This window comes from Ceratosolen solmsi, unplaced genomic scaffold, assembly GCF_000503995.2.
Source record: "Ceratosolen solmsi marchali unplaced genomic scaffold, CerSol_1.0 scaffold10, whole genome shotgun sequence".
Taxonomy (NCBI): Eukaryota; Metazoa; Arthropoda; class Insecta; order Hymenoptera; family Agaonidae; genus Ceratosolen; species Ceratosolen solmsi.
In genome coordinates, this window is record NW_011948412.1 from 5,075,601 (window position 1) to 5,090,119 (window position 14,519).

Consider the following 14,519-nt stretch of genomic DNA (forward strand, 5'->3'; position numbering starts at 1 on the left):
TCTTCGTTACACTTATATTCGTAAGCACCGATTTATTGATGCAAATAATGAATTTTTAATGATTGCGTGGTATAACGTGGTTTCAACATGAATTATTCAATGGCCGATTCATGAAAAGACTGAAATATGTCAAGCCACGAGCTCGTCGAGTTCCTCGGAAATATACATTGTTTGACGGCAAAAATCTAGCAGAGCGTACGAACGGCTTGAACTTACTACATGCAGATTGTAACACGTAGGTGTCGTGATAAGGAAGTCGAGCGAGTGCAGACGAGGGTCCCTTCGAATTTGACCTACTAGTTTAGTAAGTTTTCCGAATATTGTTCGAGCGCGTCGGCAAGGGCGCACGCAATCGTTTGTAGCCGAAATCCGAGCTGCCGTTAATTAGGGCACGGTGTTCCACTTGTCTCTTTCTCGCCGATCGGCTAGTCACATGAAAGGAGCTTTTTCCTGCGTCATCGTTTACGATTATGACAGCAACTTTATATGTATTTATATATATTTAGTGCGCGATTCAAGCTTCCGCGAACATTTAACGTGCCGATTAGTAATCAAAGGGGCAAGGGAGTAATCATCGTTTTACCAGCAATTTCCCGATAAAACGCAGTAGGCGATTTTTTTTAAGTTGCAAGGCATTATCTCAGTGGGCTTAGCATAATGAAAATTCCCGTTATCGGTGAAAGCCTTAAGATAGAGAGAGAGAGAGAGAGAGAGAGAGAGAGAGTAAGGGATGAATGGCGAAAATAGAAAGGAAACCTACCTCGAGGGGAAGTGCCGAGTGATGTTCGGCATTGAAAATAATTAACTCCCCCGGCTGACAACGAGTCGCAACACTTCACCGGCTGACGATGTCTTTGCACTGATGGTTTACCGGGACGTCCAGCAAGTTTTCCTCCCAGTACACGAGCGAAGGCAAATCCCCACGACTTTCGTGACCTGCGCCCTTGCGATTTTCCTATCCCTGAATAATAGGAGTTGAGAGTTCGTAAAAGCGCGCGCAAGTCGGATCTCAGCTTCGATTCGAATTTTCCACGAATGCGACGAGTAGCGCCACCACGTATCGGCACTACCAACTACACGAATAATATGTAATTTTTAATCTCTAAAACTATCAAGATTGCTTGATTTATTTTATAAATTTGTTTCTGCCGCTCATTATGAACAATTATAATTTTAAAAATGCCGATGAAATTAAAGAGTTTTTGAACAATATTCATATTGAGTATTCGTATTCCTGTTATAGTGAACATAAACCCGACGGTTTAATAACTTTATATAACCTATTTTAGTCTATCGTATATGCACGTTAATATAATAATTATTATTACTTATTGCAGGTTGTCACTTGCTTGGAGATTATTTTGAGAGTGTAAAGAGGGACTTTAAAAAAGCGGCCAGTATTTATCAAAATAATTGTGACAATCTTGATTTTCCAAAAAGTTGTAATAAATTTGGATTATGGAGTATTGTAGGTAATAGTAATAACGTTGTAAAAAATTAACTTTAGATTTTATAAATATATGTTTCATAATTAATGATTTTTTGTTATATTTTATTGAAATATTTTGGGGGGAAATAGTAGCTCGTATCATTTATTTTCAATCAATAGACAAAGTAATTAACATTTACAATTGAAAAGCTAAGCTAAAATTTAAGCGCTTATCGTTTTTAGATGAGCTTTGCAAATTACGATGTAAGCATATTTTTTTGCACTATTTTAATGTATTTATTGTATGAAATTTTAATGTAAGAATCAAAATATTGATAATCAATATGTAACATTATAGAATTGCGTAGCAAGGTATCTTTAAATGCCAACTACAATACATTTATTTAACAGCTAAATTGACTGTTTGTATAGTTGATGTTTTTTAGTTGCAAATAATAATTAATATTCGAGTATATTTTTTAACTGAAAATATATTCTAAAATTGTTTAAAAGGTAAAGGCTGTGAGAAAAACTTGCAACAAGCTATGAAATACCTGAAAAAATCTTGTACGTTAAATGAGATTCAAGGCTGCGTAGCATTAGGAATATTAACAGTCTCATTTCCGCAAATTCATAATAATAATAAGGACATTGTTATAGAAGATGGTATAAAAGTGTTGGAAAAGTGTTGCCAGGAGCATAATTCTGAAAAGGCGTGTTTCCAGCTTTCCAGTACTTATATAAGTGGTATCGAAGATATTTTAGAAAGAAATATGCAAAAAGCTTACAAATACTCGTTGAAGGCATGCGAGCTGGGAAATTATTACGCTTGTGGAAATATTTCACAAATGCATGAGAAGGGCGAAGGTGTGGAGAAGAGCCCGACATTAGCAGAAACATTCAGAAAAAAAGCTGCGGATATAGAAAAAGAAATTAAAGAAGTTCGTTCGATGGAGTTTGGCCATGGTATAAAAGTATAGACTTAACTAGTGTTTCACATAGTAATGTATCGTCAAAGGATCTATTATCTACTAGAATACTAATATTATAAGCTTTAACCAATGTAATTATTATTTCTTGTTACATTTGAGTTTTTTTATCTTCGTACAATAGTGTAATTTATCAACAAGTGGCAAATAAATAGCTTACCACGTTGAATTTTTGAATAAAAATATAAATACTATAGAATTTAGTTTGCTTTATTACAAAATCTTTCATTTAATATAAATCGAACTTGTATAAAAAATCATCTCTGTTTACCACAATGGGATCTACGAAATTGCCTAATTTCATGTCTCCCATCGCTATCTCAGCAACTGCGTATTAACGTAAAATTTTCTTTATACTTTGTAAAAGAAATTTTTCATTGTTTAAAACGTTAAATTTATTCGAATGATCTTATTATGATTTACAAATATTTTCACGTTATCATGTGCATACACTGATGTTGTACTTTTCGCACGTAACATTTCATTAAACAAGCCTTGTCAAAACATACAAGTATTCAATTTTTTTTTTGTTTTGTTTTTTTTTTTTGTGGACTTTTCATTTCGAACGATCAAATTTGTTCTCGTTTGCAACAGCTAAGCAAAGACATTATTTATTATTTATGCTTTAAAACATAGACGTATCGGTAATACTAGTTAAATTATGAGTAAAGCCTGGCTTAAATTGTAATATATATAAAAATATCTTTTCTAATTACACATTGTCCGTACTAGAATGCCCGATAATATTGAAGAAGGCTCTTAAAGTCTATTGTTCGAAACATTAATTAATTACACTAAGTGCACAATGCTTATTATAAAGTTCAAGATAATGAATAAATAATCGAATAAATAAGAGTCCCCGGTGATATTCGTCGTAAACGGCATTAACATTTAGTCTTGGCCGTAGCGCCGCGTTGTAAAGCAATAATCGATAATAATCTAAGACTTTCGTAAAATTCCATTCCCCGGTAGAATGTTGAACAATATTGGCCAGATCAAAATGTGTGCGGCACGTAGAATGGATAAAGTGCCGAAAGTGCTGATAACGTTATCGGACGCGCGTATCGTCTTTCAACTTGAATTTCGACCGCTGGCGCGAAAAGACCGAGGCTGCTCAACCAAACGCAAATCAAATAACGTTCGATCGAAAATTATCGGTGCAAAGAGGCCAATATCGTTCATATCGGGTGGGCAACGATTATGTATCTCGTGTCAGGCCAGTGAGTGAAGCGCACATCCCGACGGTCGAGAAATGCCGTCGACGTCATGGTCGTAGAGGAGGGGGTGAGTGAGTGAGTGGCGATGCGGAGCCGCAGCGCCGCCTCGTTATTTTGACTCGAGCAGCGACGACTTTATTTCACCACGGCCCCACTCCCGCGTCTCTCTCTCTCTCTCCCATCCTACCCTCCACCACCCCGCCCCCTCCCCCTCTACACCGAGCTAAGCCAGCAGCCGAGCGGTACGGAAGCTGAAGATAGTCGATCGGCTGAAAACGCGTCGTCCGATCGACGATCGCTTCAATCCCAGTAGACGAGCCGCACAAGACGCATTGCCGAATCATCCATCCACCATGAGCCACCCGACGATCGCCTTCGTGGCCCTCCTCGTCGCCGGCAGCGTAAATATCTAACCGTAAATTTTTCTCTCATCTGTCTCTCATATCTCTTTCTGTCTCTCTCTCTCTCTCTCTCTCTCTCTCTCTCACTCTCTCACTCTTTTATCGTTGCTCCGCGTTTTTCCACATATCGGCCCTAGACCCCTGCCTCCTCGCTCTGCCTCACTAGACGTCGTACGCGCACAATACGCGTACGAAAAACACGCGCGAATGTGTAGCTCTCGGTTATTGTTTTGAGAAAGCCGAGTCGTGTAATAAAGGAGCGCAGCATTGTTGTCAATTTTGCCAAAAGTAAAAGCACTGGCTCGCTTTGACGCGCGGCTGACTCGACGGTAAATCTACTTATTGAAAGATAATAAACACTTTTCTTGACGCGCTTGAAATTATTCTTATCGCTTTTTTACGAGGATTAGTAATATCGTAACTGCTGGTATTTTTTTTTTTTTTAACAAATAAGATATTATATGTTTGACCCAGAAGATTGGCTCTCGAAATTTCACGGATATTAAAATGCGATGGTTCTCTCCATCATTTACATTTTTTAATTGTTCTATCGCTGTTGTTATTATACTTGTCGCCGTCGTCGTCGTCGTCGTCGTCATCATCATCGTCATCGTCGTCGTCGTTGTTATTACTATTACTATTATTATTACCATTACTGTTATTATACCTATTATTATTCCTATCACTATCACTATCACTACTACTACTACTACTATTTCTTTCTTTCTTTCTTTCTTATTGATATTAATATTTATTTTCATAATAATCATTTATCGTTAATCGTTTATTGTTTATTATTTATTATCTATCATTTATTATTAATATCATCGTCATCGACGAACTCGGGCATTAAGAAATATGGGACGTCGGTGAAGGTTAAGCTTATCGGCTAAAGAGGCAACAAATACGACTTTCCACGGACTTTCAAATTCAAGTTGCCCATATTTCCAAACGCCCGTAGCGGTCGACGCCGGCGCTCGTCCAAAATTGTCGAGCCGTTTCGTAATAGAATTTGTTTGCTAGATCGGCGCTGTGAAGCCCAACAAAACTCTCATAAACGTCGAGGTTTACTACGAGTCACTTTGCCCGGACAGCATTTACTTCATCACGCGGGAACTCGCGCCCGCTTACCCGCACCTCAAGGATTTCCTACATCTGAAGCTCGTGCCCTTCGGCAAAGCATCGGTAAGCATGCCACTCCCACTCTCACTACCACTTTTTCCATTCCGTACCCTACCCATCGCGAGGTAAAATTCGCCTTTTTGGTCTAATGACGCGTTGACGCCGGCAGTGGATCATCGATGAGAACAACAGGACCAAGTTCACGTGCCAGCATGGGCCGAACGAGTGCTGGGGCAATCGGGCCCAGGCCTGTGCTCTCATGGAGATCGAGCACTTGTCGGTCGCGGATCCGCAGCTGCGCCAGCACAAGGCCCTCGACGTCGTCAATTGTGTCATGTCGAGCGGCGATCCTGCCTTAGCGGTGCCTCAGGTACGTCTTTCGTTATCGGCGATCGGACACTCGTTCCGTCTCTTCCCCGCTGGGCTCGCATGCTCCGTGCGCACCGGCCCCGGGGCTCCCCAATCCCGAATCAACGACTAAGCTCATCGGGCACCTTATCTCTTCCAGTGCGCGGAGAAGCAGGGCTTGCCGGCCGAGGCGATCGAGCGCATCGGTAAGTGCAGCGGCTCTACCTACGGGGACGAGCTACTCATCGCCAACGGCAAGAAAACCAAGGCTTTCGAGACACCGCTCAAGTTTGTGCCATCGATCGTCATCAACGGAGTGAGTCGCCCTGCCCGTTTCAGTCCGCTTATTTAATTATTTAATTATTTATTCGGCTCATTCTCGCTCATTCATTCGTTCCTCGTATACCCCTCCTATACCCCTCGTATACTCATCGTATCTCGCTCCTACGATTCTATTTTATTCCTTCGTACATCGTTCTTCGCTACCATTCATCGCTCGCTCATCCTTCGTCATTCCTTCGTTTCTTTGGTCGTTAGTTTTTTTTTTTTTTTTTTTTTTTTTTTTTACTTTAAAACCCCCAGGGCCGTGTGTATAGCTTTGCTTTCAAATGTTCGAAACTTACACTTTTTTAAATTTTATTCTTTCTTTCATTCTTTTTCTTTTATTTATATATATATATATATATATATATATATATGCATATATTTTTTTTTTTGAACCCGGAGAATAAGAGACTACAATGTACATGATTTATTTACAATTTTACACGAGACTTTGGGTTGGTTGGTTGGGGGGGGGGAGGGGTGTAGAAACAGTTCTCAGTGACTCTCGCTTGCTTCGAGCCGTTGCCGTGGATCGCCGGGACTACGGGGCATAAGATCCCATCGATGAGTCTTGATTGCGCCTATCTTGATGACCTCGTTCTCGTTTTTAGGAAAAGAGCGCGGCCGCATTCAAGAACTTCAGAAGCATCGTTTGCCGGTTGATTGCAGTTAGTGAGAAGCCGGCTGCTTGCGGGCCGAGTAGCTAAGGCGCCTCGAGGCTCCAGTCCCACGGGCCAGATAAGCCCAAGAAGACGAAGCGAGGGATTGAATAAAGAAGATGTGAACGCCGACAGCCGATGAGGCCCCAGGGAAACTCTAATTTAGCCGCTTATCGATAATCGCTCTTGACTCGCCACCCCATATTTACAAATGTACATGAAAATTGAAGGCGCCCGTGAGCCCAGCTCCACCCTGTCGGGGACAAACAATTTCTTTTGTTTTTCTTTTACGGGGAAAAGACCGTTTCACAAAAATACCGTCAACGCGCGGTAAAGTTATCGGATTCTTGCTTAATCACTGGCTTAGTAGTTATTTTCCTCTCCAAGTCCGGTTTTAACCGAGCCAAGGATAACCGCTCTGTCACTTGGTAATCCGCCTTGAATAGTCCGATATTCGTTTTATCCATTGCAACGTACGTAGTGCTTGTTGCAACGATCGATCCCTTCTTGCTCAAATCTCCCGTACCCCGGACTTGGCTCGACTTGGCTCGACTTGGCTCGATATCTCGACTTTAATAATCACGCTCTCGCCGATCGCAACCGAAGCTACTATTCCCCCATGAAAACCGAATCCTCGAGGCTGCTCAGCTCCAAGAACTGCTGCTCAATGTCGGAGCCCAAATCTTGCAGATCGCCAATGTCCTCCTCGGCGCCGTATCCTAAACAACGAAATGCAATTGAAATGGAATAAGAGCACTGATCAGGCTATAATAAACCTTATAATTAATATAATTAATACATGAACGAATTCATAATGGTAAATTGTGTTAAATAACATTATCATTCGATGCATAGGGCGTCGTTAATTTTTTTTTCTTATCGGTATTATGTAATGTAAATGATTATTCGAGTCGAGTCGAGCGTGACTTTATTTGTCATCTCGGTGCGTAGCTCAAATAAATTCTCAAATGTAGCGATCAAAGCGAATCGAGTGCTCTGGTAAATTTGATAAATTTGTTAAGTCAATCCTTCGCCTAAGTGAAACATTAATTGTTAATTATTTGCACAAACGTCGCGTTGCGCTTAGATAACCGATGTATTATCATTAATATTAATAACCATACGATTAACGAAAAGTTGATAAAAATTCTAATACTCTGCTTTTTTTATCCTTAAATTGTGATTAATGGCAAAATTGTATCTCCTTTAATATTATATGTAAGAAAATAGAGATTCAGACATTAATAAAGTTACCTTAAACAAAAAACAAAACAAAAAAAAAAAAAAAAAAAAAAAAAAAAATCATAGATATATATATATATAAATATACACGTTCAAAGTGATTTTTGCGTTTTCCCTTAAACCTTTCTTTTCCATTCGTTTCGTTTCCCTTTGCTCTTCTATTCATTTTGCCCTTTGTTTCATAAGACGCCACAAAAAAACACTAGAATCGCGAGTAAAAGCAATAGGATTGTGCCGTTAATAATGCCGAGGCTAGCGCACAGTATTCCTCATAGACGAAATATCATGAAACAGGTGTGTTACCAAACAGCGTGGACTTATTTATTGCAAATACCCGAGTTATTAGCAGAGTCAATGCATTGTTTTGATAAAATCCGTAATGAAATGTCGAGATGCGGCCATTGTGCACCTGGAACGAGAACGGTCGTCCTTAGACGAGCTGTTGGCGATCTCCCGGCCAAAGCCAATAGAAGTAGTCTGTTAATAAGGTACCATCGGACGTGACGAACGGCGTGGCGTAGAGGGACAGTAGAGAGATTATTCGATCGGGCCTCGGCCAGCCTCCGTATTTCCCGAAGGCCCTCGCAGGACCGGCGAGTCTATTAAGAGCGTGTCGCATTGTAAAAATGGATCGTAAGCGCGTGCGTCGCACGTGTCATGGGCGGCACGTGCGCCGCGAGAGCCGCAAGCCAAAAAAGTCGAGAATATTATTTTAAGACTCGGTGTGGGGTAGAGGCATAAACTGCACCGAAAGTTCACCTCCTCTGAGATTCAACATGGTGTCTCGTCGCGCGATGTAGCTAGTGGCAGCAGCCCAGGCGACGCCGCCTTGCTAATCGTAACGCGAATTATACGCGCCACGCTCCCACCCCCATCCCACCATTTGCTCTAACGTTGGCAAAAACGTCACTTTTGTTGGGCCTGGTACCGCTACCCTGGTAACTGCTGCTATAGCCGTAGCCGCTGCCGCCGCCGCTGCCGCCGCCGCCGCCGCCGCCGCCGCCCCCACCGTTTGAAATTAAAACACTTTGCCTGTCCCTGTAAAAATAATCTTACTCGGGTAGATCCGCTGTTTTATACACATTGCGCGCAAGTTATTTATATGCACTTTTTGCGTGGCAGCTATTTACATTGGAAGAAAGTGCGATTTCGCTCAGCTTGCGGCTGCTTTTTACGGGCGAATCACTATTCTCGCGGGACGAAATATTGCGGCGGGACATGTGCCGTGGGCCCGAGTTGAATGGATTCCGGGCACCGTCCGCTCGCGCATTCGACGAGTACTTCCCGATCACTGCTGGACGCTCCCGATGATTAGTTTATTGGTTCGGCATCTTGTCCGGGTCGGTCACGCGCCCACGATTATACTCGTCTCTCTGAGTGCGATGCGCGTGACGTACCACGGGGGCGCACCACCACAGTTCCAAAAGTCCTCCCGTTCGGCCACACTCGAATACGCTTCCCACGAGTGCAATTAGACGTAAACGTAACGGGAGGTTGGGGCTGAGGCTCGGGTGGCCGAGCGCCAGCAGTCGGTAAATCATTACCGCGCGATGATAAAGCTTGCGCGAACGAACGACGAGATAATAGCGTGGATCATCGCCGAGCGCTTGTAAAATAATCGCTGCGATCGTTTAATCGAGCAGTTGGGTGGGTCGCGATGGGCGATAAGATGATCGGGCGCAACGGAAACTTACCCATACTCTCGAGTCCGAATTGACTCCTGTCGTCGATGAGGAATCGCGCTACGGACTCGTAGGGTATGTACTCGTGGCCGTCGTCCATGTTGTTGGGCACATGATCGACCTGAGGTGAGACGGTCGCTGGATAGGGCTTGAGGTCGATCTCGTCGTAGATGTCGTGGGCGTCTTTTTGGGAGCCGTAGTCGGAGGAGATCGAGGGGTTCCTCCCACTACCCTGCGTCGTTTGTTGCTGATAGCCGCCGTTGGCAATCGAGGAGATGCTCGAGGAGCTCGAATTCCTGCGGTTGGCCGACGTCCTGAAGGGTGGCAGGCCGCCGTTGAGCCGATTATCCGCCGTGTGGAAGCCAGCCGCGGGCTCCGTGTGATTCTTCGCGTGCTTCCTCAGAGATGAGGGATCGGTATAGCGCTTCCCGCAGCCAACCACTTGGCACGCGTACGGTTTCTGCAATTGTTTAATCGCTTGAGCGAGCTTGCGATGATAGTGGGCGCGCAATGGCTCGAGAAAGGCCGGCAGCGTGCCTGGGGATCGATCCGGGGTATTCGAAGCGATCGTGCATTGCTTTTTCGTAAGTACGATCGTTCGATTCGGTTACGCTCCAAAGGTCTTTAACGTACACCGACAAAGCCCCCACTCTCAACCCCCGAAGACACGTCCTCTCATCAGCTCTCTCTCTCTCTCTCTCTCTCTCTCTCTCTTTCTCGCGAACAATCGCTACCTGGGATGAGCACCATGATTGCTCGCAATCGTATATTTATCTAAATCGACATTGAAACGATTCTAGCCTACCGCACCCCACCACACCCCGCCCTCCCCACCGACCGAATTCCCTCCGCGTCAAACCACAGCCAGGCGATTACGTAGCAATGGCAGTAGTGTAATATATCGATCGACGATGCTCGCGATACCGACTCCATATTAATGCGAGTTACCGTATCGTAATGGGTTCTTTGGTGCTTGGCGCGATCGCTGCTGTTGCTGAAGGCCTTGGTGCATCCGCGATGCTGGCAGGCGTACGGCCGCTCACCGGTGTGCGATCTCTGGTGAATCTTGAGGTTCTCCAGTCTGGAGAAGGCCTTCTTGCAGCCGGCGAACTGCAAATCGTTAACAATGAATTACTCGACCATCGTCCGCACCGAGATGATGGTGATTTGGTGGCCGCCGTTGCGCGACCCCACTCACGGGACACTTGTTGGGTTTCTCGCCGCTGTGCACGCGCATGTGTATGAGGAGCTTGTAGCGGGCGTTGAAGGGCCGGTCCCGAGAGCAACCCTGCCACAAGCAGGCAAACTGAAAATCGTCCTGCGCGGGTCCAAACTCCTTGGGCCTGGCCTCCTTCTCCTTGTCCTTGTCCCTGTGGAGTCTGCGACCGGTGCCGTGGAGGCTCGAGGATGAGGACGACTCGACGTGTCGCCTCTCGATATGCTGGACGAGGGCGACTTGTTCGGTGAAGGCGCAACCGCAGTCGAGCCAGAGGCAGGGGTAGGAGATTGGCGAGCCGTCGTCCGACTGAGCGCTTCCTGAAAACGAGCCGTAGCTTTATGTCGCGTTCGCGCCCATTAGCGTCGCCATGGCCATGGAATCTTCAACACACGTCGAGCGCGAATCGTATCGCATTTATTTATTTATTTTTTTTATTTATTTTGTTTGTTTTCTTTGTTGTGTGCGTTTTGCAATATAAATTACGACCGATGAATATCTAGTGATTGGATAATTAACTTCTGTGCCGATAGGAAAGAAAAAATATCTTTATAATAAAGTCCCTCTTCTTTGATATCTTAATCTTCTACAAGTAAATTTAATCTTAATATACGTTTGGATATTGGGGGGGGGGAGGAGAGGTGTGGATAGATTTAGGGACGGGGGAGGGAGGAACAAGAAAAATAAAATGACGAGGAAACAACGACAAGAAATGAAAAAAAAAGAGAAAAAAAAAGAAATGAAACAAAATTATCAAATCGTAAATCAGAATTAAATACGCGATATCTGATAAAATTGAGAGATTCGCTCGCTCGCTAAGCTCGTAAGGCTTATTACAGGATTGATTGCGTTGTCACAAAGATTTGTTATTTTCATCAATAATCACGACTGAGAATGACAACGAGATTGGCGAATGTTCAAATGCAATAGAGCACCCGGCTGCTCCCCGGAGCAGTGCCAAATGTTTGCATTGCCGCCTCAGTCTTCATTCCATTAACGCGGGAAGTGAAAATGAGGGCGCGAACCGGTGTCCAGGAGGATCGGCCCGCTCGTGGAAAGCGGCCGCAAGATGGGAAGACAAGTACCGTAAGACTCTTCGTGGCTCTCCCTTTCGGGTACGTTGTGGGGCGCGAAGAGCCTCGGGTGTTCGGTCGCCGTAAACATCAGTCCCTCGTCCCGCGGTAGAACGATTTGATTCTCGGCGCCGTGGGTGCTGTGCTCGCTCTTAATCTCATCGAGGATACCACGACCAAAGACCTCGGCTACGTGGTTACTCGGCTGGGCGGACACCAGGTGCCCGACCGCGTAAGTCGAGTCGCTGTCCAGATGCGGCATGTCCTGGAGAACGTAGTCCGAGGAGGACTGCTGTGGCATCTGCTGGGATAGCTCGACGGTTGACAGAGTCGTCGGGTCACCTCTAAACCGACAAAAGCACGTCTTTCGTTACTGCTCGATTTGCGTCGCTCGCCATTATTTCCAGCTGCTTTAATGATTTATTTGATATATTCGAAAACGTAGCCCGATCGGCCCGAGCGAAATCGACTCACTTTATCCACAGCTTATTTTAACAGCATTAACTTTCTAAATTTTGGAGCGTCAATATTGGGGATTTGAAATGTAATTTGCAGGCGGGCAAATATTTAGATAATATTCCGTATGCGAGAATCGTGAAAATTTCCAAGATACATTCGCATAATGATTTGATGTCTGCCTCTCTTTAAATACAAATCGCGCACTACGAGCAACGATATATTGTACATTTGTTGAAAAATGAGAATCTTTGCTTCGATGATGCGCCCGCGTAATCGACGAGCAATGGAGAAACCGAAGGTGAACAAGAGGCGGATATTCATCGAGATATTCCATTAAATAATGCTCGCTCCGATTGTCCTTGTATTTTAGCATTGTAATTGACACGAAGGTGGCAAACGCAATGAGAGCAAGATACGTATCATCGGTAATTCAAGCACTCGCCGCTTAGCTTTACATTCAATAAGAACTGTCACTTCAGTCTAAATTTTATCATTTTGTAGGTTATGTGAGTGAGCGATAAGCAGTCGCGTCCTCGGGTTAAGGAGCTTCGTTAATGTCCGTTGGATCCGCTAAATAGGCTCTTAATCCGTCTCGATCGACCGCTCCGTCGTACAACGTGGATAACGCGGGGACGTTTTGTCCCCCAATCGAGCACGGTAGCGCGCGAATCAATCGGTGGTCTTCGAGCTGCCGTCCCGTCCCCCCCCCCCTCCCCCCTCCCCCCCGACAAACCACTACCCAACTCGTCCCGAGGACCGTCCCATCCGGAATAATCGGTCACTTACGTACCTGATGAGGCTCAGATCGAAATCATCGACGGCCTGGAGCGACTCCTCGATATCCAACTGCGATTGCTGGAGCATCGAGGGGAAGCAGAGAAGAGCCGCCTCGTCGTGACACTGGCCGGAGAAGGCCTCCTGGTAGAGGTAGGGCTGGCAGCCGGATTCCGGCTGATGTCCAGCCGGCGCGGCAAAACTTCGCGAGAAGGAAAAGGCAGTGCCGACGGAGGGTAGCCTGTGGCTTGACTGCTCGCCGGCGTTCCCCCAGGCTCCCGGGTACGTCTGCTCCCACTCGCTACTCTGCCCGTTCCAGCAGACGTTGGCCGCCTCTCGCTCGGCGACCCTCGCCAGCGCGTGCCGCAATTCTTCGTCCAGGTGCATCTCTGGCTGGGACTTGCGGGCTTTCATTCGCGATTACGTGCACTCGAGCCACCCAGCTCCTCCAGGGTCGTTGTTGATGCGTCGTCGCGTTACTGCTAGTGGCCACGGGTACCGGGATCTCAAGCTCCCCCCACGAGCTTTCGAGGAAAGATCGCGAATCTCGTCGAGAGACCGCTATCGCTATTCGGCTAATTTGGCTTGGGGCAGTCGCGAAGGTGTCACGGTATCGGGGCGTTGGGCGCATGTGCCCCTGGCACGGGCTACGTTATCACAGCGTCGCGGCGACGGTTGTGACGGTGACGGCTACTGCTACTGCTGCTGTTGCGGCGGCAACGGTGGCGGTTGCGGCTACGGTTGCGGCGGTGGCGGCGGTGGCGGTGGCGGTGGCGGTGGCGGTGGCGGTGGCGGTGGCGGTGGCGATGGCGGTGGCGATGGCGGTGGCGATGGCGGTGGCGGTGACGGTGGCGGTGACGGTGGCGATGGCGGTGGCGGCAGCGGCGTTCGGCTCCTTAATCTCGCGGCCGGGCGGTGCGGAGGCTCGCCGGTCGCGGGGGTTGTCATGAAGACGAGCGCGAGACGCGAACGACGAGACGACGTCGACGCGGGCCAACTTGCGAGTGAGGCCCGCGATAATGCCGAGACGGGGGCAACATCTGCGGCCCGCCGGTCCCCACCACTCTCGCCCCCCAACGTCCCACGACGTGACGCGGCCGAAGAAGGAAGCGCTCCTGGACGCGCCGCCCACTCGCGTGGCCAACTCTCCTTCGGGCGATCTCGCCTATCTCTTATCGGCGTTCGGTTGCATCGCGCCACTCGGGGTATCGCCCCGACGGCGCCTTTCGCTCGTGACGACGACGGCCCAGGCCAATGGTGGCCCGGCAAAAACGACGCGCACCATTCCACTCGACGCTCCTTACGAGGGAGGCTTTTTCCATCGTGCGTCCCGGCACGTTTTTAATGGAGCCGCCGAATTTATCGCCGCCGCCACTGCCGCCACCGCTGACACCGCTGACACCGCCGTCACCGTGGCCGCGCAGCGTCCGATAACCGAGCCGAGGCTTTCAAAACCCCCGCGCCATGTTCGTCGAACGACTGCCGCCGCGCACCTCGCGCACCACTCGGTGAACGACGTGCCTCCTTCATTTTTACCGTACACCCTGACTTCTTTATCAAGATGCTGTCTCTGGCACGACTATT

The 14,519-nt window shown here is 46.7% G+C and overlaps 3 protein-coding genes across 3 annotated transcripts; 2 read left to right on the top strand and 1 right to left on the bottom strand.

Moving 5' to 3' along the window:
- The first annotated feature begins 1,116 nt into the window (after nucleotides 1-1,116).
- Coa7 (Cytochrome c oxidase assembly factor 7) lies at nucleotides 1,117-2,409 on the top strand. Its single transcript, XM_011506908.1, has 3 exons — nucleotides 1,117-1,260; nucleotides 1,338-1,472; nucleotides 1,943-2,409. The coding sequence occupies exons 1-3, from the start codon at nucleotides 1,158-1,160 to the stop codon at nucleotides 2,407-2,409; spliced, it is 705 nt and encodes a 234-aa protein (XP_011505210.1). The 5' UTR covers nucleotides 1,117-1,157.
- Nucleotides 2,410-3,842: 1,433 nt separating this feature from the next.
- On the top strand, nucleotides 3,843-6,750 carry GILT1 (Gamma-interferon-inducible lysosomal thiol reductase 1). Its single transcript, XM_011506921.1, has 5 exons — nucleotides 3,843-4,036; nucleotides 5,060-5,221; nucleotides 5,328-5,528; nucleotides 5,667-5,822; nucleotides 6,442-6,750. Exons 1-5 carry the CDS (start codon nucleotides 3,989-3,991, stop codon nucleotides 6,535-6,537), a joined length of 663 nt encoding a protein of 220 aa, XP_011505223.1. The 5' UTR covers nucleotides 3,843-3,988; the 3' UTR covers nucleotides 6,538-6,750.
- Nucleotides 6,751-6,768: 18 nt separating this feature from the next.
- Nucleotides 6,769-13,446, bottom strand: LOC105368034 (zinc finger protein GLI4). Its single transcript, XM_011506933.1, has 6 exons — nucleotides 12,952-13,446; nucleotides 11,715-12,046; nucleotides 10,612-10,949; nucleotides 10,362-10,523; nucleotides 9,426-9,873; nucleotides 6,769-7,208 (listed from the first exon to the last, which is right to left on the bottom strand). The coding sequence occupies exons 1-6, from the start codon at nucleotides 13,347-13,349 to the stop codon at nucleotides 7,099-7,101; spliced, it is 1,788 nt and encodes a 595-aa protein (XP_011505235.1). The 5' UTR covers nucleotides 13,350-13,446; the 3' UTR covers nucleotides 6,769-7,098.
- Nucleotides 13,447-14,519: the final 1,073 nt, after the last annotated feature.

Excerpts from the sequence above, each read along its gene's own strand:
- Coa7 (XM_011506908.1), top strand. The coding sequence starts at position 1,158 with ATGAACAATTATAATTTTAAAAATGCCGATGAAATTAAAGAGTTTTTG. Across the intron at positions 1,261-1,337 it reads TAGTGAACATAAACCCGACG|GTTGTCACTTGCTTGGAGAT; the intron begins GTTTAATAACTT and ends TACTTATTGCAG. Across the intron at positions 1,473-1,942 it reads TGGATTATGGAGTATTGTAG|GTAAAGGCTGTGAGAAAAAC; the intron begins GTAATAGTAATA and ends ATTGTTTAAAAG.
- GILT1 (XM_011506921.1), top strand. The coding sequence starts at position 3,989 with ATGAGCCACCCGACGATCGCCTTCGTGGCCCTCCTCGTCGCCGGCAGC. Across the intron at positions 5,222-5,327 it reads TGCCCTTCGGCAAAGCATCG|TGGATCATCGATGAGAACAA; the intron begins GTAAGCATGCCA and ends TGACGCCGGCAG. Across the intron at positions 5,529-5,666 it reads CTGCCTTAGCGGTGCCTCAG|TGCGCGGAGAAGCAGGGCTT; the intron begins GTACGTCTTTCG and ends TATCTCTTCCAG.
- LOC105368034 (XM_011506933.1), bottom strand. The coding sequence starts at position 13,349 with ATGAAAGCCCGCAAGTCCCAGCCAGAGATGCACCTGGACGAAGAATTG. Across the intron at positions 10,950-11,714 it reads GAGCCACGAAGAGTCTTACG|GAAGCGCTCAGTCGGACGAC; the intron begins GTACTTGTCTTC and ends GCTCGTTTTCAG. Across the intron at positions 7,209-9,425 it reads ATTCGGACTCGAGAGTATGG|GATACGGCGCCGAGGAGGAC; the intron begins GTAAGTTTCCGT and ends TTCGTTGTTTAG.